The 23,436-nt window shown below is 37.7% G+C and overlaps 1 protein-coding gene across 3 annotated transcripts in view; it reads left to right on the top strand.

Annotated features, from left to right (window-relative positions):
- SPOCK1 (SPARC (osteonectin), cwcv and kazal like domains proteoglycan 1) overlaps positions 1 to 23,436 on the top strand; it is a 327,067-nt gene that overhangs the window by 202,940 nt on the left and 100,691 nt on the right. For all 3 annotated transcript variants that reach the window (XM_029998154.1, XM_029998153.1, XM_029998155.2), the window contains one exon: positions 19,895 to 20,027. In XM_029998154.1, coding sequence (XP_029854014.1) covers positions 19,895 to 20,027 — 133 coding nt within the window. The remainder of the gene's footprint in view (positions 1 to 19,894; positions 20,028 to 23,436) is intronic.

The following is a 23,436-nucleotide window of genomic DNA, read 5'->3' as shown; positions in this document are numbered from 1 at the left end:
TTTCTTCAATTTCCAACATCCCATTATATTGGAAAAAGTATTAAATGTGCAGCATTTTAAAATCTGCCTTTTGATAAACAGCATTATACATTGCAATTCAGTGAATGTTACAAACAATATGTTTTGTATGAAATTTTCAAATTAGGCCTTAAAAATATTGCATTTCATTTGATGCTGGTCAGCTTGCTGCTTTTTACAATCGTGTGTCTTCAATATGATGCGGACTCAACATACCTAACTTTTAAACCTGCCAAAGACTGATCTTTATTGTTTGCAAAACAGTTCTATATTTTACCATTACTCTTCTGAGATTTCCCAGTTATTGCTTCTAAAGCCTTTCACTAGCAGTGAAAGGCATTGCTAACAATAGGCTAAAATTCTAATGAGTTGGGCCAGACTCTTCTTTTACACCTCCTGCCTTGCATAGTTCACAGCTTTCTATCCTGTGTGTATGGCTCTGTTGGGTGGGAAACTTTGGCTCCTCTAAAGGTGGAAGTGGTTTTCTGCAGAGTTCTGCTGAATTTCATATCTGGTTCAACATCCTTCATCATTTCAGGCACAAAACTTCACTAGGAAAAATGATGAAGCCATATCCAAGACCACCCTGAGGAATTCAGCAGCGAGTATCTTTACAGGCTTTCATTTTTGAGTTAAAGCTTGCAAAAAACTTACACTGTGAAGACCTTTTCCACATAGGTTTGCCAGTTCCAAAATAGATTAGCAACAAAGGTATGAATGACAGCTAATATAAGAAGTTGGAAAAGGTAGTCTTAGGTGTTTTATCCCTTTCACAGCCACGCAGTTCCATCTAATGGCACTCTTTTGAAAGAAATAGCATATGGAAACAAGAGAAAGGAGCTTCTTGCATCAATCATTTTCTTATTTGGTGCAAGTTATGTTATCAAAATTAACTTTTAATCTGTTACTTCCTGCTTCTTTAATATTTCAATTTCTATCATTCTCTTTTCATTAATAAGCTTATGATTGCCTGCTTAGTGCTCTGCCAGAACTCATCAAGAGCTCAACCTACAGATTTTCAATTTAGTCATTTTATATCAGATTAATTCAACCAACGAACCACAAATGACATTATTTATGGACATGAGCCACCAAAGTACAGTCTGTTTAAAGCTCTGTACATAGGGAGTACTAATGATGATTAGAAATCAAGCCAAAATATTTTGCTTCTTTAAATATGTCTGTTCAGGTATCACTGTTCCACTTACAAATTAACGAAAGAAAGGCAATGCTGTGCCATTAACTTTTTAGGCAAAAGGAGTAATACTTTAGCACACTTTTGAAAGACATATTGCATGTGTCTTTAGATTTAAACCAGTCTTATATTAAATGATAATTTCATTCCCAGGAGCATCTTCTGTACCTTAAAAAGAGGGGCAGAAAAAATCTTGATAGTTCTGTGTAATACTTTACACTTACTATGCAGCCAATTTCTTAAGGGAGTCAAGGAAGGAAGCACCATGCCGATGTGCATTTTAATTACAGTCCATATCACCAATGCAAAACTCTTGTGTGTTCTCTCTAATAATTGGAAAAGGTGATCATATGTTTGAACTTCAAAACCTAACAAGGAAAAGAAGGAAATTCGCTTCTGTGGTTTGAGCTCTTCCCCTCATTCTTTCTCCCTTGAATCTGCTGTGAAAGTCGGTGCTAAATTCTCAGTGCCCATAGTCAAAAGATCAAATTTTATCTCGTATCATGCATCTTCATGGCTCCTTAAAACCGAAAAGAGTTATCGTTTCAGGATCCCAGAACTCTCAGGATTTGGCCTGGTGGATTTGATGGTCTGGAGGCTGTGAGCAGGCAGTCCATGAGACGATGTTGAACTCCAGCATTCACTTTCCTCAACAGGAAAATATTGATTCATTAAAGCCCATCTCATACTTACATGCCTGTAGAGCTGGAAGCCTACGGGGTCATTTTATGTTTGGAGGATCAATATTCACCTTTCTCATCTGTAAATTCAGTGGTATATCTTTTATCAAGGACTGTATATTCATTCTAAGCCACTTAACTGGCTACAGTGTAGAGCTAAAATAAATAAATAAATAAATACCAAATATATCATGATAGATTCTGTTACATTAATGAAGCATAATTACCAGGAAACATTTCTACAGATCTGTGCTATTAAATCTTTGTGGAATAGCAGGGGCAGGAAGATTAACAAGTTTTCAAATTAGTTAAGAGAATTATCAAGCCTTCATTCTGCTATCAGTTATTGGATTTATGTTCACTACTTTAACAATGAAATCCTAAAAGATTCATTTCAAGTAAATACAGAACATTCAGCGATTGCAATTTAAAAAGTCAAAATTTCTAGCAGATTCCACAGAGTTATTTCCTACTCTAATTAGTACATTAAAAAAAGAAGAAAAAGAAAACTTGTGTTGCAGCCAGTGTAAAACTGCCACCTCTATGAAATCAAATATTGCAATTAGATACAGTACTTAAAACTGGAGTTTTTTTAATGTTCTTGGATTAGGTCTTAACTTCGTAGAATTATCTGTATAGTCTTTGCAGTCTCAGTTTGCACTCAGCTCCCTGCTGAGATTTTTTTTAACACGGGAACATTTTGAGAAAGTGGAAACAGAAATAAGCTTAAAATGAAAACAAGCTTTCAGCTTTAAGTATTGAGTAGACATGTACTGGAGTCTTCTGATGAAATGGTTTTCCTGACAATTCAACAAAACATTTTCTAGGACTGTAAAGAATAGTTCTTGACAAGAAAGTCTCTCACCTCAGAAATGTGAGTAGGATGGTGAAGAGACCTTGAATGTAGAATGTAAAAAAGAGAGGTTCAAGCCTAGTCACTCAGGTAGAATGGTCTTCTGGATCTTCTGATAAGTGGTTATTGCCTTTTCTTTATGGCTTTCCCTGAAAGTCTGTAGCTTTTATTCCTTTCTCTTGGTGTTAATTGGAGAAGGGATTTGGTCCCATCAGCCTGGGTGAGTGCCTTCATCACTGGGCTGTCAAACTGGTATCTGTCCATGTCTGACCCAATGAACATTTCATTAATTATGCAAAATTCACTCAGTAGCCTGATGGTTATGGCACTGAACTGGGACTCAAGCTCTACTGAGTCTGTACTGCTATTGTTAACAGAAAGGTAAATAAAATCCACTCCCGTGACTTTCCAGCATACCACCTTTGAGAAGTCAGTACAATCAGACTGATGTAATCACCACCCCCTGTCTTGATGATATGACAAATTTACTTTATATTAAAGTGGTGAAGAGAGTCTATAGCATATAGTTACTCCCACATGACTTGAGCATTCAATTATCATTTGCACCTAGGGAAGATAAGGCATTATTTTCTTTCATTATTATCTCAAGAGGCAGAGTATGGCTTTGCTCCTGGAAAAGTGTCCAGAGACATTTTCTCTTCTCTTTTCATTATTTGGGAGTGACCTAGCATTGCTGCTTTCATATTTTATTTCTACAATGGTAGAGATGAAACATATTGGATTGTGATTTCTGAAAGATGCAATCCTTTGTCTGGGTCTTCACTGGTTTCTGATGAATGCCAACTATCCAAAAAAAAAAAAAAAAAATCCCAGTCTTCTTTCTTCTCCATTTTCTGGGACAGTATCTTTAATAAGTGGATATTGCAAAGTAGACTTTCCCAATAGCCTTCCACCAGTCTTTTTTCTCAGAATTCTCTTTGCATACTGAAGAACAGGCAATTTCTGTCATTATCTCTCTTCATACTTTTCCAGGAAAATCAAATGCTTCAGCATGTTCTGAGGACTTGCTACTAGACCTGCAGGATTCAGGAAAAAAAATCTCACAAATCTTGTGAACGCTTAGTGATGTGATCATTCTACTGCAGTATTTTGCTTATATTACATTTTAACTGTAGCAGCAAAACTTGTCATGAAATAAATTTTCTCTGACAGTCTCTGTAGTTTTCTCCTGCCTGGAAGATCGGCACTTTGAAAAGAAATTATTTTGTCCCTTAATGAGGGCTTATGTTACCTCACACATCTGAATAACCATGCTCCTATACAACATAACATAGTTTTAAATTAAAGAACAATTTTTGTACCTTGAGGCTCTTTTACAACCCTGTAAAATTTCAAAATTATGTTACTTTTCAAAAAAAGGAAATGTACCCGAGGGCTAAAGCATGCTGTGCAGTTCATTGGAACCCAATTATTTTCACTGATATATTTTATCTCCTGTTTATTTTTATGTATTTTTATTTTTCCTCTGGCCTAAACTATATTCTCATCTTTAGAGTTTTCTCATCTTTCTTGCAGCACCATACTGAATCTGTAATACTTTACACTTCTTATTGTGCAGCCAATTTTTTAAGGGAGTCAAGGAAGGACTGTCCCAACAGTTATGATTAGGATTAGAGGAGCTCTCATCTGCAGTCCCAGTTTTGACCCAAACTGAATCAATCATCTGTTAATTTTTCATGTAGCACACTCTGCTAGAAAGGAGTAGTTTTGTAATAGTTTTGGAGGAGATATTTGAACTAAGTTATTTCACTTTTGCAAAGAACCCTTTGCAAAAGATGTTGTTTACAATTTACCTTAAAGACATGATAGTGACATTTTGTTCTGAAGTAACATTTAAACTATCACTGATGGAGAATGCAGCCTTAAGACTTCAGATTATGTTGCAATTTTGTCAATTTTTCTTCTGTTTCCCCTTTTTCTTTCTCCTTTTACTGGCAATAATTTTGAGCCTTCCAACTGTATTAATCTCAAGAGGCTTCATAAAATACAGAGGATAAATGTGATCTAATTACTCTCATTAAATCAGTTTATTAGTATTCTTTGTTGGAATTGGTGAGAAACTGTTTTCTTGTCTCCTCACAAATTTGGAGTTTTAGCATTTTTCCATCTTAACAAAAAGAAAAAAATCGTGACAAAATTCATGTTCAGATACACAATAAGGTTCAGTCAAATTACTTTAAGTGTTTGTTCATCTGATCTTGAAATATTTCAGTTTGATTTTGTTGTTTCTTTTTTAACAGCTTCTGGTGTAAGTTTTGCTTTAACACAAAAAGGCTTTTAATATAAACTAGCCTATAATTCTGTATTTGGGTAAGTAAAACATTTTGACAAGATTAGCCCTTTTCTCCTTCAGCATCCATTTTCCCATGGATTATTTTGGATTCAACTAGTCGGCAGTTGGTTCTCTGAGAAAGAAACGTTAACTATGTTTCTAAACTTTCCATATTCTCAGTTTCAAGACAAGGGGCACTGAGGCACCAACTACTTTTCCTGATGCACAGGAAATAAAGTACTGGGTGGTAAATGATGATTCTAGAAAATAAGGTCAAAATAGCTGAAAGAGAGGTATTTATAACACCTTTTAATATCCTTTTATTTGCTGAAGTTTGATGGAATTTGCTAAAAAAAGTGGGGAAACAGCTCTTTCAAACAAGTGATTAATTGGCAGTAGCATACCAAGCTATCCATGTTCTGCTAGAAGGCTATTGCTGAGATTCTTGGATGGCTGCATGCCTTGCATTTCGCAAGCTACCTGGTCCACAGCAATATCCTGTTAATGCGTGCTTTGTTACAGCTTATGGCTGTACTGTATTTCTTGTATTTATCTGTATTTATGCAGCTACTAAAGAGAATTGTCTTTGCATCATCCACACATAGTATATAAAGTTTAGTAAGAAACAATATGGTCTGCTTAGCCTAGTTTTGTTATTGTAACTCTGTCACAGCTTTATTATGATAATATCCAGGAAAATGTTATTTAATATGTATGGGGAGTGACAGCTGGGAATTTTGCTTTGCTGATTTAGCTAGCCTCTAGCTTTGATCACCACGCAACCCGTCTTCTTTTATGAAACAAAACAAACCCTCGTAATTAGTTGGTTGTTACAATCAGTGATCATCAGCTGCAGAAGTCTAATTAACCTTAGTAGTAAAGCATAATGTAAGGTTTTTTGTTAGTTTGTTTAATGAGTTAAGAAGTCAAGAGAACAGGGTTAGTTAAAAAGTGTGGAAAACACTAATAAAGAATCAAACCTGCTCCTCTAGTCTAGCATCCAGTCTCTTGCCTTGCTCAGAAGATGACTCAACAGGTAGAAATACAGGAAACTTGTATGTCCTCTGCTTTTTTCTTTCCTCTTCTTTAGAAATTCTTTCTTTGTACCTTATTGGCATTTAAATTGATGGTTTGTGTTGAACAGAAGAGACATTTTGTAGTTTCATTGTATAAATTAGTCTGTCCGTTCTTCATTGCTGTACATTGTAATGCTGTGTGCCATTATTCTGGTCAGTCATCTGGCTTTAAACCTCTTTCAAGTCCTTTGACAGATTTTTCTAGTCTTAGCTAATCCAGTTTACCTGAAGCCCAAGACTGCCAAATTGAATTACACTGCAGTCATTCCTGCTTAGCACCTCATCCATAGTTAATTTCTTGAGCTCCTATGTTTTATCTGTGTATAAACTTTTCATTTGCAACAAAATTTTACTTTAGCAAAGGAAGACCTCACAAGTCTGAGGGGTTTTTTTAATTAGTTCCTTTGTTAGTTCAGAAATTTTTGCTTCATTTTGAACCAGCTGCCTGTATAACTGAGGTTCATAGTCCTTTCAGAAACTCATATTTCAGTTTTTGATGAAACACAGTGAGAGCTATTCATTTCATAACAGGTTTCACCCAGCCCTTGACAGTACACCAGCAATATGTTGAATGCTGGAATGGAAACCCTGCCCTCTTCACAGCTGCGTAGAGAAGAGCTCCATCACTGACACCTTAGGATCATGAACAAGATGAGAAAAATTTTCTGTAGGCTGTTGGTCAGAAAACACAATCTGAAGTTTCAGTGTTCCTGGTATTCAGTGGTCTGATTACTCCAGTTCACCTGTTTATAGGGCTTTCTGCTAAATTCTGAAAGGTAGGAAAGAAATGAGGATCATTAGAGCATGAATCCAAAACACAGTTGTCAATACATAAAACAGCCTTACAGCTGCTATACTGCAACCCTCAGAGTAAGATTTAACCAGCCTTTGGCTTCCTTTATATGTAAGGAAATGGGCTCATGCGGAAGTTATCTCAAGCATGTAAATTACTTTCCAGCTCTGGGTAGAAAAAAACTCATATTCTGTATTTTACCTTTGCAAATACCTCCTTCCCTCGCCCAAAGTATTATTTACTAATGACCCAGAACTCTGATAGGTCTAAAGGTAAAAGTACATTTTGTATCCTAAACAGTATACAGACTGAAAAGAAGAGACGAATAGATTGTAAACAAGCAAAATGTGAGAATGATTGTTCAGGTGATCTGAAAGGACTTTAGGAAGAAGATATAGGACATCATAGCTAAACTCGTGATATTTTCCTCTTGGACATAGTGGAAAGCAGAAAGATAACGTGCTATGGCTTGTGTCTGGGAAAGGAAAGATAAAGTTAAAGAATAAGTCCAGATGATAAATGTGGTGATAGGGAAACAGTGACTGAAAAATAGAGAAGCTGATGTGAGAAGAAATATTGTATGCTTGGTTTTGACATGGCAAGCTTCTAATGTGGGTAAGATGTTCCTGGGAAGAAATCACAGTAATAGTACAAAGAGATAGAAGAATAAACCAGAGAGGACACCTGTAAAGTTTCTCAGACTTCCAAGGATTCAAGTGTAGAAAGGTAAGAAGACTAGACTATTACAGGTAAAGCACCAAAATGACATTGAGAGACCATCTAGACAGAACATAATACTTAATATGATACTTCCTAGCAGAGATGGAAAGAATAGTTAAGAATAGGTGAAGAAATAACTGCTTCTCCAAGGGATCTCATTTTTGAGGTTGAATGAAGCAGAGCAACGTTTCGGAGGTAGGAGGGGGAAAGTGAGAGGAAAAGGAGCTGGGAGGAGGTCGGAGCAGAGTGGTGAGGCTGAAAGATTAGAGTCAAAATGGTTAAATACAACAGTGAGTAGGAAAGAGCACTGCAATTTTTTCACAATTTTATAAAATTCTCCTTAAACGAGCTGACCAGATCTTGAGAAAACAGGGCTGGAGGAGAGAATCAGAGTTGCCAGTCAGGCAGAAAGAAGGTAGACCACAGACAGTAGGTTTTGAAAGAAAAAAAGTGTTTTATGAAGAAATGCAACAACATTGGGGAAAAAAAATAGGATTAATTTGCAGTGAAAAAAATTAGTGCAGTCCCTAGATTTCCACCAGAGCAGCAGAGAAATGGTAGAAAGAAAGAATAAGGATAAGAATAGGGTACAAGGAATAAATAGCGAGTAGGAGAAGGACAGGGGAGACAAGGGGATTGAAAGAGAAATTGTTGAAAGCCATCTGGGAGCTCACAGGAATAGAGCTCAGGATACAAGACAAATGTGGTCAAAAGAGCGGCCATCTCTTCTGAGTGAGATGGTTAATTCAGGATTAGTCCAAATGAGTTGATAGAGATGAAGAAATGTTGACCCTTGTTCAGTCCATTAGTCTCTCATAAGCTAAGTCAGAAAGGACGAATGGGGACAAAATCAGAGCGGTGAGGACATAGGTGTATAGTTGATCACAGCAAGATAAACAAAGGGAAATGTATACTGAAGTGAAATTCAGGTGGGAAAGAGTGACTGAAAGTAAGGTGGCACATGTTAAGCCAACAGCATTGTCTGCACTAAATTGATTCCTGTTTAATAACTTAGCAGCAAAGTATTTAAATCTATTTTGTTACAAAACCTGTAGAAGTCCCAGGTAAAGTTATGCTATATATCTAAATATGTCACTGGTTGAGTCTCACTTTTTCACACAGTAAAATATGCTTTTGAGGAAGCTGCTATAAAATGCTGAAGCTTTCAAGAGTGTAACTGCATAGCTACATTGCATTTTAATGGCACCTTGAGCCTCCATGGGTAGGGGAGCCTATGGAGCTACATATTTGAAGAATATGGGAAGAATGGGTGGTTTGTAATGCGTGGTTGCTAGGCTTCATGATTCAAGGTCACAGCAAAGTGAAATTTTAATAACTCAGTGGAAGTAACTCATGAAATGTATATCTTGCATTTTCTGCAAGTATGTCGATTGCATTCATCTTCAAATTTTACCTAAAGGTGTGTTTCACCACATGCTGTCCCTAGACTGGATCATGTGCATTCAGTTAGTATCATAAATTAATGTGATTATGTAAATTCTGTCTATCAGTTTGGGACCTTCCTGAAGCTCTAGTCACCTTTCATTAAGACATAGCCTGATATAAGATGGGCAATGCTCTTGATGGCCTCATTTGAGAAGCTGGAAGTGGTATAGATATTATGATCTCCATCTCTAGCATCAAATAACCAGACAGACAGCACTGAATATGTTGAGAAATTCAGCAGAATGTTTAGACATTCATAGTACTGAGCTCTGTAAATCACCAGTGCTGAATAAGCAACAGGAGCATTAGCCTATTTAGATGCTAAAAAGGATGGGATTTTAAAATTACCCAGCTCCTTACAATATTTATAACTGGTTTGGTTGGCATGCATTTCACTAACATTCATTTTATTCTAACATAGGAAACTGCATTCTGATTATTTTTCCAAACCAACCTTGAACAGTGGATTTTGACTACACTCTGGATGTGGCTTTGGGATTGTTTTTTTTTTAATTGTCTGTTGTTTGACAAGCCAATTCTATTCAGAAATCATATATGAATTCTTAGGCAATGGATGCTAATTGTAAAAAATCCTCAACAGCTTAATCTGCTGTAGCCTTCTTGAGAATTTAATAAGCCTCTCTCATAATAAAATGTGTCAGAAGGGGCAAATATTTTGCTAGCACAGCTTGTAACTGATTGTTTGTACCATGGTAGCAAGTATTCACACAACAGAAGTACCGTGCAGTCATTTTTAAAAAGAAACATTTGGTTTAGTGCCTTAGGGGCAAGAATTATTACTATATTTTTTAAAATGCATTTACTTTCTCATCCCTACCAGCAATATGTCAATTTTTGTGAGGATTGCATGTTATTTGCCTTAGGAAAAGCAAAATCAACATAATGAAGCAGAACACGGCTGAGCTGTCTAAGGATGCTTGTTTGGGGGGGGTCGTTGATTTTTCCCCTGCAGTTGCAAAGTGACAATAAGATTTCTGAACCTTTTTGCTTCAGAAAAAAACAAACTCACACTTTTGGGGCAGTAGGGCCTTTTGGAGTGTAGAAGTAAGGAATGTGTTGCATGTGACTGAACTGCTCCCATTGCCAGAATAAATAAGGCCAGGTTATAAACCATCCTGAAGGACATAGAGCTGATAAAGATCCCAGTGTGGGTCTGCCACCTATTTCAGCCCACTAGTTTCTCCCAACAGTTTCATTCTGCCAAGCAGCTGAATGTCTGCAGAGACATGAGGCAGTGGAGTTTTGGTGGCATTAAACTTGACAGACCCCTGCATTTGGCCGAGAATGAGGACCCTTTTAAAGCTTGTCTATCTGCAGCTTCTGGGAGGTTCATCACTCATGTTGGAACTCCCCGGTGTTATTAAATGCTGCCAAGAAATCTGCCATTATTTGTAGCCTTACTGAGTAACTTGCACCTTTCTCTTTGCGCAGCTACTCAGCCACACAGCGTTCAACATTGTAACTAGAAATATGAGCTGTAGCAGGGAAATGGTGGAAAATGACTGCTCTGCCAGATTCGGTGAAAACAATTTTGAAGCTGTCTAATTGCATGAAACAGGCCACAGCGAGTGAGGATCAGCTTTCCTTCCCAAACAAATGTGACAGCTCAGATTAATCTCACATGCCATCAGCAATTCAGCTTCCTTGGAGATCTTGGCAAGCTCTGCCAGCAGGAGGAGGCAGACCTGATCAATACAATATTTTAATATCAAAAAATAATCAGAACCTGGGCAGAGAAAAGGTACCTTCGTCCTCTTAAAAAGTATTCTTTTCTGGTAACAGGGAAAAACCACATAGGCTGTCACAGAAGGAAGGAAAGCAAACCAATGCCAACAAAAGTATTAAATTTGCTCCACACTTCACCTTTAAGCACTCTGTGCCAAGTTACAGCATCTCACAGAGCATGCAAAATCCAGGGTTCAGAAGTGGCTGCTGAAGATTACTACAAACTGAGGAGCAGTAGAGAAGATTTCAGCTTTAATTACGAACTTCCTGCTATCTCCCCTCCTCCTTTGAAATTCAAGGCACTTCATTTTATTTTTACATAGTTTGGTGTCTGAGATTCCTTTTTATGTTAGTATAAAAATAACGATGAAAAGGAAAGTAATTCTCTTATGAAAATTCATGAGAACAGACAGAGTTTAGAAGCTGTGTTATTTATTCAGGAGAGCATAATGACTTTTAAAAACACTAGGATTGTATGTTTGTGTGGATTTCTTGTTTTGGTTCTTTTCCTTTGTGTACCTGGCCAGTTTTCATATCTATGCAGCTGTGGAGCATATGTATTAGGTCTAAAAGTTGCAAATCATTAAGAATTTAGATGCAAAAATAAATCACCTGTAAGCACAATAATCTGTTAGCTAAGAATGTAAGGAGACCTTTCTAACACCATTTTTATGTATTAAAGTGCCCAAAGGCAGAAATCCATGTGCTTCTTTAATGACCTTAATGAACAATCTTATAATTTTTAGTCTGGGAATAAGTAAGGCCAGGTACTAACATCTCAGAAGGATACTTGTACTGGGAGATCCTGATATTGTGCAGAACGAGTTGTCTTGGCAGTTTAACAGTATCCGTATTTAAATGCCATATTACAGCTGTTTCGACCCAGACCTTGCTGTTGTTTGATGGGCCTTGCTCAAGTAGATGCACTCGGGGGTTTCTCTGACTCAGAAGCAGTGTTGCTGGATCTCAGGAATTAACCTGCAGCAGTTGTATCGAATCAGTCAGTCTAACAGACTACAGTTAGACTAGGTCCTCGGAATCTATGTCAGCTTTTCCAAATCCTCTGTTTCTTTAAAGCCTGTAAGAAAATAAAAAGTATAAAGATCCCTTCACCTTGCAGAACCAATAACTTTGAGCACCCTGGGCCCCAAGACCCTTTCAAGAGCTGGTTGCTAACTGGACCTGGTAGGATCCATGCAAGAATCTTCAGAGCGTTTTCCCTGCAAGATGTGTCAGGTTTTCTTCTTGCAAAACATACTTCTATACCAAAACTTTCAGCCTTCCCTATATCTAGCTGACAAGTTCCTCCTGGTATGTTGTTTTCCCCATGCTTATTTTTATACTGCCTTCTTACTGTTGGTGAGAAATAGAGGCTTGACTCTTCCTTGACTCTGCCTCTTCCCTTGGAAATACCTATTTTTCATTTCATTGGAATGACACCTGATACACTTTCACCTCAACAGTCAAGATTTTCCTTTTCACTCTTTCCTAAATTTTTCATCTCCAACTCTATCTTCTGAGTACACCCTGCTTTCTGAGAATAGTCCTGTGGCTGCTGGTTCTCCCCAGCAATGGACAGATTTAATTCCCAATATAATCTCATCGGTGTCATTGTTTGAAAGAACAGCAAGCAAGTAGACGATCCATTTACTGTGGGAGGAAGTCTTGAACAAGCCTCATTCTGCCAGAAACGTCCCCAGTCACCACCATGCCCCATTAAGAATCTTTGCACATCTACCGAAGTACAGTGAGTAGAGGCCTTTTATTTCTTATGGCTCTTTTAAGTCAGATTGGTTGGGGAGCAAGAGAAAGTAATCAACAGCCTTAGTACAATCAGATAGTTGAAATTATTTCTTTGAATAATGAAATCAAAGTGGTAGTATCTAAGTCCAATGGGATGATGCTGAAATGCAAAGCAGCTCTGCATGTTATTATTCTTTGTATGTGAAGGTGTAAATTCCAGGTAGAAAAATTACTCTAATCATATGTCTGTTCTCATTTTACAGTGTTTGTATTAAATAAGGAGTCTGTGTCTAATTCAAAAGCTTAGTATCTTTTTTTTTTTTTACAAGGTAATAAGTGTAGACTGTTTTCTTCACACAGCTTGATTGGTAGTGGCTCAAGGTATATACAGCTCTCGTGAAAAATATGAAAGGTTGTAAAAATGAGGCCAAACTCTTAGCTGTAATAAACAGAATACAAAAATTATACAAAGGGAGAAGAAAGCATTGCCATTTATACTGGCAAATTTCAGCTCTGTCATTCTTTTCCTCAAGAACAAGAGGAACAGCTTATGCAAAGGAAAGATAGAAACAGCCAGGCACTGCTGGGTTTATCTTTAGTGTGATAAGCTTCCTTCAGGGAGACAAGAACAAACTGTGCACAAGGCATAGAGAAGGTACAGGCAGTACATTTTAAACTCTTTCCACAGTGAATTGTTCCAGCTTCAGGAAACCATTTAAGTTCGCTCTGTCAGAGCTCCTTCCAACTTCTCAGGAAGCAGAAATGGTACCTGCTTTGGTGCACTGAACTTTTTAATCTTATTTCAGTAGGACATGATTGATAAGTAGTTGTATGTGACATTCAGAATTTTGGTTTGGTATAACGTCTAGAAAGAAACGTGGATGAAGTTAATCCTAATCTTGAGGAATGTCTCCATGTGAGCTGTAACTGAAAGCTAACACACACAACACAGGTTATATGGAGAATCCTTGCAGTAGCTTGGCCCACCTGTGGGTGCCTAACTCCAGCTTGCGTCCCAGGGAACCTGCAAACCCTGAGGATGGTGAGATTGCTTTTGCTGCAATGGAAGAGGTCTCTGAAAGAGACGGTCTTCCATGCAATCCGCCCAACTAGGACCAGAGCTCTGAGAAGTCTGAAGACTTTTGCCTTTAGAGCAGAGGAAATAGGAACATGAATTTCTGTCCCTGCAGTACTTCACGTGTCAAGGCATCTACAAGCCCCAACCTTGGGACCTCAAGGTCACTTGCAGCCTGAGATAAACTGGCACACCACCATCTAGACCGCCAGTGACAACATCATTAGAAGTTCAGTAACACCAATTTATCTCCATGAAATAATTTGGTTTTGTCAGGTTAGTATTTTGTAGTTAAAGCCTCTTTTATCAAAAAATTCCTGACCAGCTCAATACTATTCAGACAGGACCTGAAGTAAGCAGTTGTAGTATTTTAGGCAGCAGAAACACAGAGGTGAGCATAGCAAGTAATTGCAACATGTATTGAATCAAATTCTATGGTTGTGTAATGTCACTGACACAGTGACTTCAAGAACAAGAAGAGACAATACCAATCCCTCTATTTTGTTTACCTGATACTTTCTGTTAGAAGAAATTGTGTAACTTGTTTGTTGGGGTTTTTTTGAGAAACTTTCTGCCATTATTTGCAGCAGGCCTTTGAAAATTCATCTAACAAAAACTCCTTTGGGTAAAGAAGTGTCTTTTTCTTGTCCAGTAAAATTACTAAATAGGTTCTAAAGTCCTAAGGAGGAACTTCTACTTATTGTCTCCTTCCTCCCAAAACTTTGGCAGGACTTTCAAAATAACAGCCTGCCAACTTGTATTCAAAGGAGCCTAATTTGTAATTGCACTAAAACCATCAATGCTTAATCTGCTTACTGTATGTGCATTTGGTAATAACTAGTCTTGAAGAGGAGTAAGATACTCTTAATGTTGTAAATTTTCTTCTGGATGAAACATCTGAATTCTAGTGCATTTTATATCTTTACTAATACTAAAGTTCATTTACAGCTTCAACTGAATTTGCACTTGGACGATCAAATATAGCTACATAAAAGCACAGAATTGGTCTTGCTTATGAAATCTGTTGATATTTTGGCTGTTTCTAGCTGGCAGTGATAAGACAAATATTAATTGAAACAAAAAAAGTTGATATAATTTGCCATTTTAAATTATATTACAATTTCTCAATTGTTTTTCTGAGTTATAGTCATTATCTGATGTAGCAATATTATACAGCTTATTAAAATATAATATGCCCATGTTTTCTGATAAGCTGTTGTCTCAAAATTGAACATCGATACTCTCAATTTGCACATTCTGTATCAAATTTACGAGGTCCCAGTTTTAATTTCATGTCTTTATAGACCACCTAATCATATCGTACTATATTTACCACAGCTTCACCTAGAGACTCCATCAACAAGAGAAATCAACTGCAGAGCAGAGACGAAGAGATCATTGTCTTCTCAATAAGTAAATTAATTACGATCTATCAGTTAGCTCAGTAAATGGTAAGAAAATGAACTTTGTGCAGTAGTTTGGAAGTAAGTATTGGGTGAAACTAAGCTTACCCATTTCATATCCACTCTCACTTCCTATGTTGTGGTTGTGATGCCCTCCAGGTTTCACCCTAAGAGATAAATTATTCTCTTTTAAAATGCTAGTTTAAAATATTTTAAAATTTCATTTTTTTCCAAGAGTATTTCAAGACAAATAAAAATGAAATTATTCATAGTTCTAGGACCTGTGTAAAATTTAAAATTAAATGTAAATAAAACAAATTGTAAGTGTAAATAAACAAAAGATAGTTTTTGTGCAAGTGACTTTATTTTGGCCTCTGGCTTTGCCAAAGGTGTTTTCCATATATGCGCTTCTGTGCCGTGCTGGAGAGAATCGTTATAAGCAAAGGTGCGGAGATCCCTGAACGGCACAGCCCATATCGTCCACTCAGAGAGCTGGTCAGGAATTAAGGCTGTGGATTTTTTGGAAAAAATATGACTCAATGTGAGATATTTTGTATGAGGCACTGGGTTTGATAAACTTTTGCTGAATCAAAGGCAGAGTTCAAACGCCCCGTGCAGGCTGTCTCAGTGCCAAGAGCCGGTGCTCCCGGCCAGGTGGGATGAGGCTCAGGGATTCGCATCCCTGGGGCCGCCAGCTGGGGCAAAGCTGCCAGCTGCGCACACCAGCTCTGGTCGGGGCTGAGCTTCTGGCTCCCCAGGGTGCACCTGGAAGCCTTAAAATCTTGGGTGGAGCCAGGTTTTGTAGACCTTCTGAGCTCCCCCTTCCACAGCCGGAGCGTTGTGCTCGGAAGACCCGTGTGTTTGTGGCTCTGGGGCAGGCTGTGCGGCGGGGCTGGCCAGAGCTGCCGCGTACGGTCCGAGCGGCTGGCTGACGGCATCTGGAAACCCTGCTGCATTCTCCCTGTTCCTGTGCGAGCAAAACAGATGTAGTCTCCCTGTATTTTCACAGTATGTGGTAAGTAGTATGTCTCTGTAATGAGTAATGAAGTTGAGTCAGTGTACGTTCTCCCTGTGGTGAAGTGTGAATGTTTTAAACCACTAAAATTTCTTTATGCATTAAAATGTTAAGAGGCTGAATTCTGTAAAACTTAACTACTCCTTAAATCTTACACCTTTCGGTGCATCGGTTTACCAGTCTGAAAAGCAAAAGCAGGCAGGGTTTGCCTGTAAGTCTTAATACTTGAGCAAGACGTTCGTGTCTGTTTGCTTCTAGAATATTGAAAATACTTGGCCTTCTTGTCCTTATAACCGTGGCACACTTTTACCCCAATGGGGAGTTTCTGGTTTGTTTTTTCTCAACAGTTGTTATTTTCTAATGATTTGTAGTAGATCCTTTCCACTCTGAGTCTTAAAGCAGGATTAAAGTTGGTTAAGTTGTCAGAAAAAAAATAAGGCCTCATTTGCTTTGGCCTGGCTTGCTCCTGACATATTTATTCTAAAACAAGATGATTAGCATAGCAAAACATGTTCCCAGAGTATGTGAATGTGCATTTCCATTGAGAAGGGATTTGCTGGCTGGCTGCTTATGGCAGCCAATATTCTTGTCTGGGTTTTAATTTGTTTGTTTGGATGTTTGATGTGGTGTTAGGGGTTATAGGATTGAAAAGCTTCCAAAAGTCTTATCTAGCCTCTCAAAATATTGCTCCAGAAAAATACGTGTTTACTTTTGGAAAATAGTTCTCCCTAGGAAATAGGTGCTTATCTGTATTTTTGGCGAGGGTGTGGAATCAGGATATCCAGTTAAAACTTTCAGCTATTGCTCGCTTGGCCAAGCTGACAATAATTATTTTTTACTTGCTTCAAATACAGTGACGCTTTGCGCTATTGTTTCCGACAAAACTGTAGCTCAAAAAGTATATATTCACTTTTGAAACCCAGATTGTTTCTTGCAACTAAAATGGCTGCTGTCCTGTGCTGCTAATCACATCACATGTGCAGAAGTTAGGATTGCTGCAGGTGTCTTGCAGCAATCCCCTGCCTCGTTATGCACATTGTACGAAGTGCTACTAAAATTGTTAACTTTTTCTTTTCAAAAGAATAAAATGCTTTGAGATGTAATCCACTGTGACTTCTTCTTGTTATTAAATAGCACTCTCTTTGAGAGAATAAATTTCTTCTTATTGACCAAAGAAGATCCTGAATATGAATGTGGGGGGGAGGAAGAGAATAATGTTTCTTTCAGGGTCAGTGAGTGAAACACTCACTGCAAATCAAGCTCAGGTGAAACCAATATAGTTCCTAGCTAAGGGGGAGGCTCTGCTTTTACACACATGGCTTGCTGTTGGCTTCAAAGCAGCTGCAGTGAGAACAGAGCTTAGGCCTAAGGCTGTGCATGTTCTTTTTACTCTCAGTAAAGTGATGGAAGGGGCCACCAGGCTTGATGAGCTGCTGAAATGACTTGAAATGGACAAATTAAATTACTTTTTTTTTTTTTTTTTTTTTTTTTAAAGTGAGGGTGGAAAACATTATTAGCTCCAGAAAACTCTTCCAATAGAAACTGGCTTTGCAATATCAGTCTTCAAGGGACCAAGGTAGTATTAAAGAAAGTAAGAGCTGGGGGGTGTAAGGCTATGCAGAGAGGGACAAGCAGCCACGTCTGGAGTGGACTTGTCTTTTAGGGTTGTAGTGTAAAATGCCTGAATGTAGTTTGGTCCACAAATGCTGCACAATGTATTTTATCCTTGTCACTCAGAGCCTCAAGATCCTGTCATTTGTTAGGCATCAGTCTAGCTAAGAACTCCAATCTGTATTTAATTTTGATGAGGTGCTCATTAGTTCAGTCGCTCATCTCCATCCTGTGTGCTTTGTGACTAATGGCTTTGATGACGATGGCACTAAATCATACACTTCAAGTTTAGCATTTCTTAGATGTTTTTCTATAACTCATCCTAAAACTTTCTTCTTAACAATTTTACATATAGACAAGGGTCTGCCTTTTGAGATTGTGGAAATCAAAGTCTGTGAAAAGGTAACAAGTCTGCTTTGTGCCATGATCCATCCTTCTGCAGTCCCCAAAGGAGAAGCACAGAACCTTTCACATCTGTCTCCGATCTCTGCTCATCAGTATCTACAGGACTACATCCAAACATATTTTTGACTCTGAGTTTGTGCATTTCTAGAAGTGTGGGGCTGTAAGTCAAGTGAACGAGGAAATTTTCTTGTCAAGCTGAAAAGACAAAAGAAATGCCTGTAATGGAAACAGTTTGAGAAAATAAGATAATCATTACATTTTAGTAACAAAGCATTGTTGGAGGCAAGGGGGCTGCAGAAGAGTCAGTTACTCTGGAAAACTTAAATAAATGGTTTGTACAGCTCTAGCCTAAGAGAGCATGTCTGCAGAGTTGTATTTGGGGATTCAGAGCCAAGTAACCACCCATCTGCAGCATTTAGCGTCTGGTGTAATGGTAACTCTGCAAGGCAGAATGCATCTGAAAGAGGGAAAGCTGTGCATTAAGAAAACTTCTTCAAAATAACAAGGAAATTTAGTCTTAAATACTAGGCTTCTATTTTCATAGCGTATGATATCATGATTGGATTCCTTCTGTGGACACAAGCTTCTTAATAGTACTAGTCATCACTGTGACAAAGGTTAGACTTGAAGAAAACTAGAACTGAGATGAAAGAATAGAATTTTTATTATTTTAGCAGCTGAATGTGTCATTACATCAGAGTCAGTATTGTGTAGCAAATTGCAAGCTGTAGTGAAATTGCTTTAAAAAAATATCTGTATATATTTTTTCTAAGACTATGATGAAGTCATTCAGTGGTGGATTGAAATGTATTTCTAGCTGAACTGTTATATCTTTTTTTTTTTTACTGTGGTATGAGAACAGATGGCAGTTATTTTTCTTAACAGTCTCCAGCAAAGCTGATGCGATGCCTCGCCTTCCCTTGTAAATGCTTTCAAGTGAAAGACAAGTACACATGGCCAAAATGAATCTGCATTGTAACGTTGACTTGTGGTTTCTAAAGCAAACTTTTAATCAGCTTACAACAGTAGGCTGGTGATAATTACTTAATATTGGATCAGTCAAGTAGTTCATTATGACAGGAAAATGAGCTATTAATCAGAATCAATTGCACATGTTTTGCAATAAGTTTTTTGAGCAGATGTCTTTTTCGTAGACATTTTTAATGCAGTAATTGAGTAGTCCATGACTTGAGGACAACTGCAGTCGCTCCCATGGTACAAATGCATCTGTAGATTTGGAGATGCTCTCTGTTACTTTATAGCATTCCTGGGGGACTGTGATTGATCTGAGAAGAGCAGCTGTTCAGTAGCTGGCATGTAGAGAGGGCTACTGCATGTACAATGACAAAGTTGTTTGCTGGTTCTTATACATTAATTTTTTTATAAGCATAATATAAATTGCAATGTTTTTCAAAGGATTTTGTTTTAAAATTGTCGCTACTTTAACAGTAACTTGGCAACTCGGAGAAGGCCTAGTGAGGATGTCTCTAAATACAACCTGATGTAACGTTACTTGCCTGCTTCACCAGAAACGCCGTGTAGTCCAGCAGAATGCTGTGCTCTTAAGTGAAGTCATTTGTAGTTATAAATCAAATGAAGCTGCCAAGTATTGTAAATCTAGGACTGCCTACCAATTTATGACTCTTTAGATTGCCTGCTGTAATATGCCATGTTATAGAAGCATTGTTAGGAGCTATATTTAATTTACTTGCTTTAAATCAACACTGTGTTGAAAATCCTGCTTTGCCTTATTCAGAGAAGCTTTCATTCTTCTGTTTTATACAAGTGTGTTCAAAAAAACCTTGTGTCTCTTATTTTACAGCTTTCGACAAAAGAAAGGAAACTTGGCCCAGAAGCACTGGGCTGGACCAGCTAACATAGTAAAATGCAAGCCTTGCCCCATGACGCATGCCAACGCTGTCTGTGGATCTGATGGACATACATATACTACCAAGGTAAGTTCTGCTTGTGACCTGAAATTCTGTCAGTAGTAGTCAACCAGGCTGCGGTATGAAGATGAAATGGCTTTCATTAATAGGCGGTATTAAATTACCGTCTACTTTAGTTTTGGAATATTTTTGTGTTAAAAAAAAAAAAAAAGTGCTGCTAATGTAGATTTTTACATATTTGACAAACAGCAAATCAGAATGACAAATCAGAATCTTATAACTTTCATGATTCATGTTTCTCTAAATAGCTCATTCATGCTAATGGGGTAGAACACTTTCAATATTGATGATGCAACAGAAAACCTCATTTGATCAGATTGGCTTGTTCAGACAAGAGGATTTGGGATAGTTCTTGTTTTTAAGATTTGGTCTCCAAATGGTGAAGTAACTTGGCACTATCATTGTTTTGTGACATACTTTTTTTTTTTTTTTTTTTTTTTAAATAATTTTTTTCCTAGGCTGCATGGGTAACATGTTACAATTCATTTAAACCACAGTTTTAATAGGTTTGTGTGCCAGATGTGGCATATATGGTACCATAAAAAAAATCTCCCATAACCCAGTGGGGATAAATTGGCTCATTGTTGTATTGAAAATATGGTCACCTTAGGGCTTGACTCAATAAAAGAAGCTGGCTTCAGAGCCATTCAGCAGTCCAGATCTCCCATTACCAAATAGAGCCTTCCATGTCTCGGATACATGTTCCATAAACAGCACTTCAGGCACTGGAAGTCATGTTTAGGGAATACCCCTAAGGTTTTCTTCTCTTCCTGCATGCAAGGTAAGGTTGGACAACCAGTAAAAAAATCAAAAAATAGCTCCCCCCAAAATCCAGGAAAAAAAAAAGTGATGGGGGGGCAGAAATTCTCTGCTGGGCTGTAATAGTGATGATGATACTGCAGCTACATTATCTTCTCAGCTGGGCAGCTTGAATTCTTCATCCATTAATGGACACAAATATTAAAATGCTGCCATGGCTAATTCATTTAAGCATGTCTTCTATTGTGGCTGAAGGATTTACGTGGCCAAAGGAGCAAATCAGCAGAAACTCTCTCATCCTTGCACACGTAGACTGCAGAAAAAGGGCTCCAAGTTGCTTGTTAAACAAGCTACTATTTAATATTTTCTAGGAGTACGTAATGCAGTAATTTAGCACTGGTATTTAGGATTAAAATTGGTCTTATTTTGAAAACAACTTTTTCTGCCTGAAGTCTTGAGAGTATATAAGATATTCTGTAGTAAATAGCTTTTATTGCATATTCTGTCATCCTATTGAGCTCATTTCTCTGCATCTTACCTGCATCTCTGTTAGCTGAGTCTTTTTTTTTGACCTTCTGTGTTTCTTGCCATAAGATCCAAATGGTTTTCATCAGAAATTCTGCCAATGTAATAAATTCACCAAACTATTGTGACTACGATATAAGCCTGACAGCTATAATGAAGACATCAAACAATTCCCGTTGCTGACATGCTTGACTATCAAAGACTTACCTCCCAGAAGTTGTGTCTGAGAAGTATTTTTTTTTTTTATAGGAGACTTTTAAAACATTTATTCTGAAGCAACTTTATCTCATCTTCATTTATTGTGTGTTTAACTATCAATTGCTCCTGTCCTAGCAATTGAAAATTACAGCATCCTGTTGGTCTCTCAAGTGCAGCAACTTCTTTTCCATGAATTTTGTCCTCCTTTACCACTGCCTGGGGAAGGTAGGGTCTCATTGCTTTTTGGGTACCATTCCACAGCAGCGATTGCTTGTCACATTGCATATTTGTAGTTGCTTTTTCTAAATTTTTTTTTTTGATTGAAGGCTCCTCTAGTGTCATGCTGATTGGTAATCTTTCTGTAACATCCAGTCCTCATGAAAGGATACAGCTGCTTAACCTTTATGCAATATCAAGGAGATGCTTATAGCAGTACTATTGTTCTTTGCTGTATACAGTACATTGTAAATCTGTGAGTATGTTATTACAGTAACCTGTAGAACATCATTGTCTCTCTACAATTTCTTTGAAAAGCTCTGCTTCATTGATTTTATTTTATTTTTTTTTTATTTCAAAAGACAAATTTTGGTAAATGAGCTGAAAATACTTTAGACTGAGCATTAAAACTAAATGGTATATTTTAATGTCCTAACAAATAACATTTTTATGGTCAGGAATGATCATGGGTTTCTGGTATCTTTTATGAACAGAATACAACTTCTTCCCTCAAATTCACTATTAGTTTTCACCAGATAATGTTATCCCTCTTTCTTGCCCTTAAGTCTCCAAAATCAAAGCTTTTCTTTGATAATTTTCTTTCACATGCAGTGCTATTGGCAAGTATTATTTCTGGCTCTGCAGTGCTGGCATGTTCTAGTATTGACTGTGAAAATGTAAAAAGGTAGACATTTGAGTGTGGGCAAATACCACACTGCTTTGCATTTCTATGTATGTATTCCTATCTGGCTCCGCATCAGCTGCTTGGTGAACACGTAATGATATTCTGGGCAAATGAAAGGATTCGTGCTAAGCTTGTAAACAAAAGATGGAGAGTAGCCACTACATTTCGGAGGGAGAAAAAAGTCTTCTGAAATTGTATATTGGCCATCTACTCACGTGGGCAGAGAGGCGGTATACGCATACACACCAGCATTTCGGTCCATCCTGGCTCAGTTTGATTTTTGCCTTTCCCTGCCAGCGCAGCAGGGGTTAGACGGGAGACAGGCTTTGGGCTTACAGCTCGTGGCCTGGCAGAACAGCATCAAAGCATTTCACTGGTGACTGGGGGCTACTGTTCAACACTCTCGGTAGCGTTTGTACTGGGTTTTGCTCTTTCCGTGCTTTGAACTGTTAGCTGAGGTAAAAATGAATGAAAAGGACAGGATACAACAGGAGTATGACTGACTGATAAAATGCAGATGAAACTTGGGTGTCAGTAAATGCACAGTAATTCACATTAAGAGAAAATAACCAAATATATACATCACAGGCTCTAATTTAGCCACTTGATCTCAGAATAATTCTGGCTGTTTCTCAGAAGACATTGTAATGATCACTGTGAGGCAAAAATGCAAATGAAGTGTTAAAAAAGGAATTGAGAAAAAGCACAAAACATTATTATATTTCTCTGTAAATGCCTGGTCTTCTCATTGCCTTCAGTTATCATCACTTCATCTCAAAGCTGACATGGTAGAACTAGAAAATGCTCGGAGAAGGGCAGTAATGGCTGTCAGAGGTGTAGAACCTGCAAGGAAGCGCAGAATTAACTGGAACATTTCAGCATTATTTTACATGAAGTCATGACTAATATTAGAAAAGGAATGTTGTACTTCATAATACAAGATCTAATGAAATTACAAGTCAGTAGTTTCAAAACAAAGGAAGTATTTTTATTGTTTCAGCTCAAAATAAAATTGTGAAATTCACTGCAGCA

The sequence above is a fragment of the Aquila chrysaetos genome, chromosome 22 (genome assembly GCF_900496995.4).
Source record: "Aquila chrysaetos chrysaetos chromosome 22, bAquChr1.4, whole genome shotgun sequence".
In the NCBI taxonomy this organism is placed as follows: Eukaryota; Metazoa; Chordata; class Aves; order Accipitriformes; family Accipitridae; genus Aquila; species Aquila chrysaetos.
Note: the sequence above shows the minus strand (reverse complement) of the source record. Positions and strands in the feature narration are given on the sequence as shown.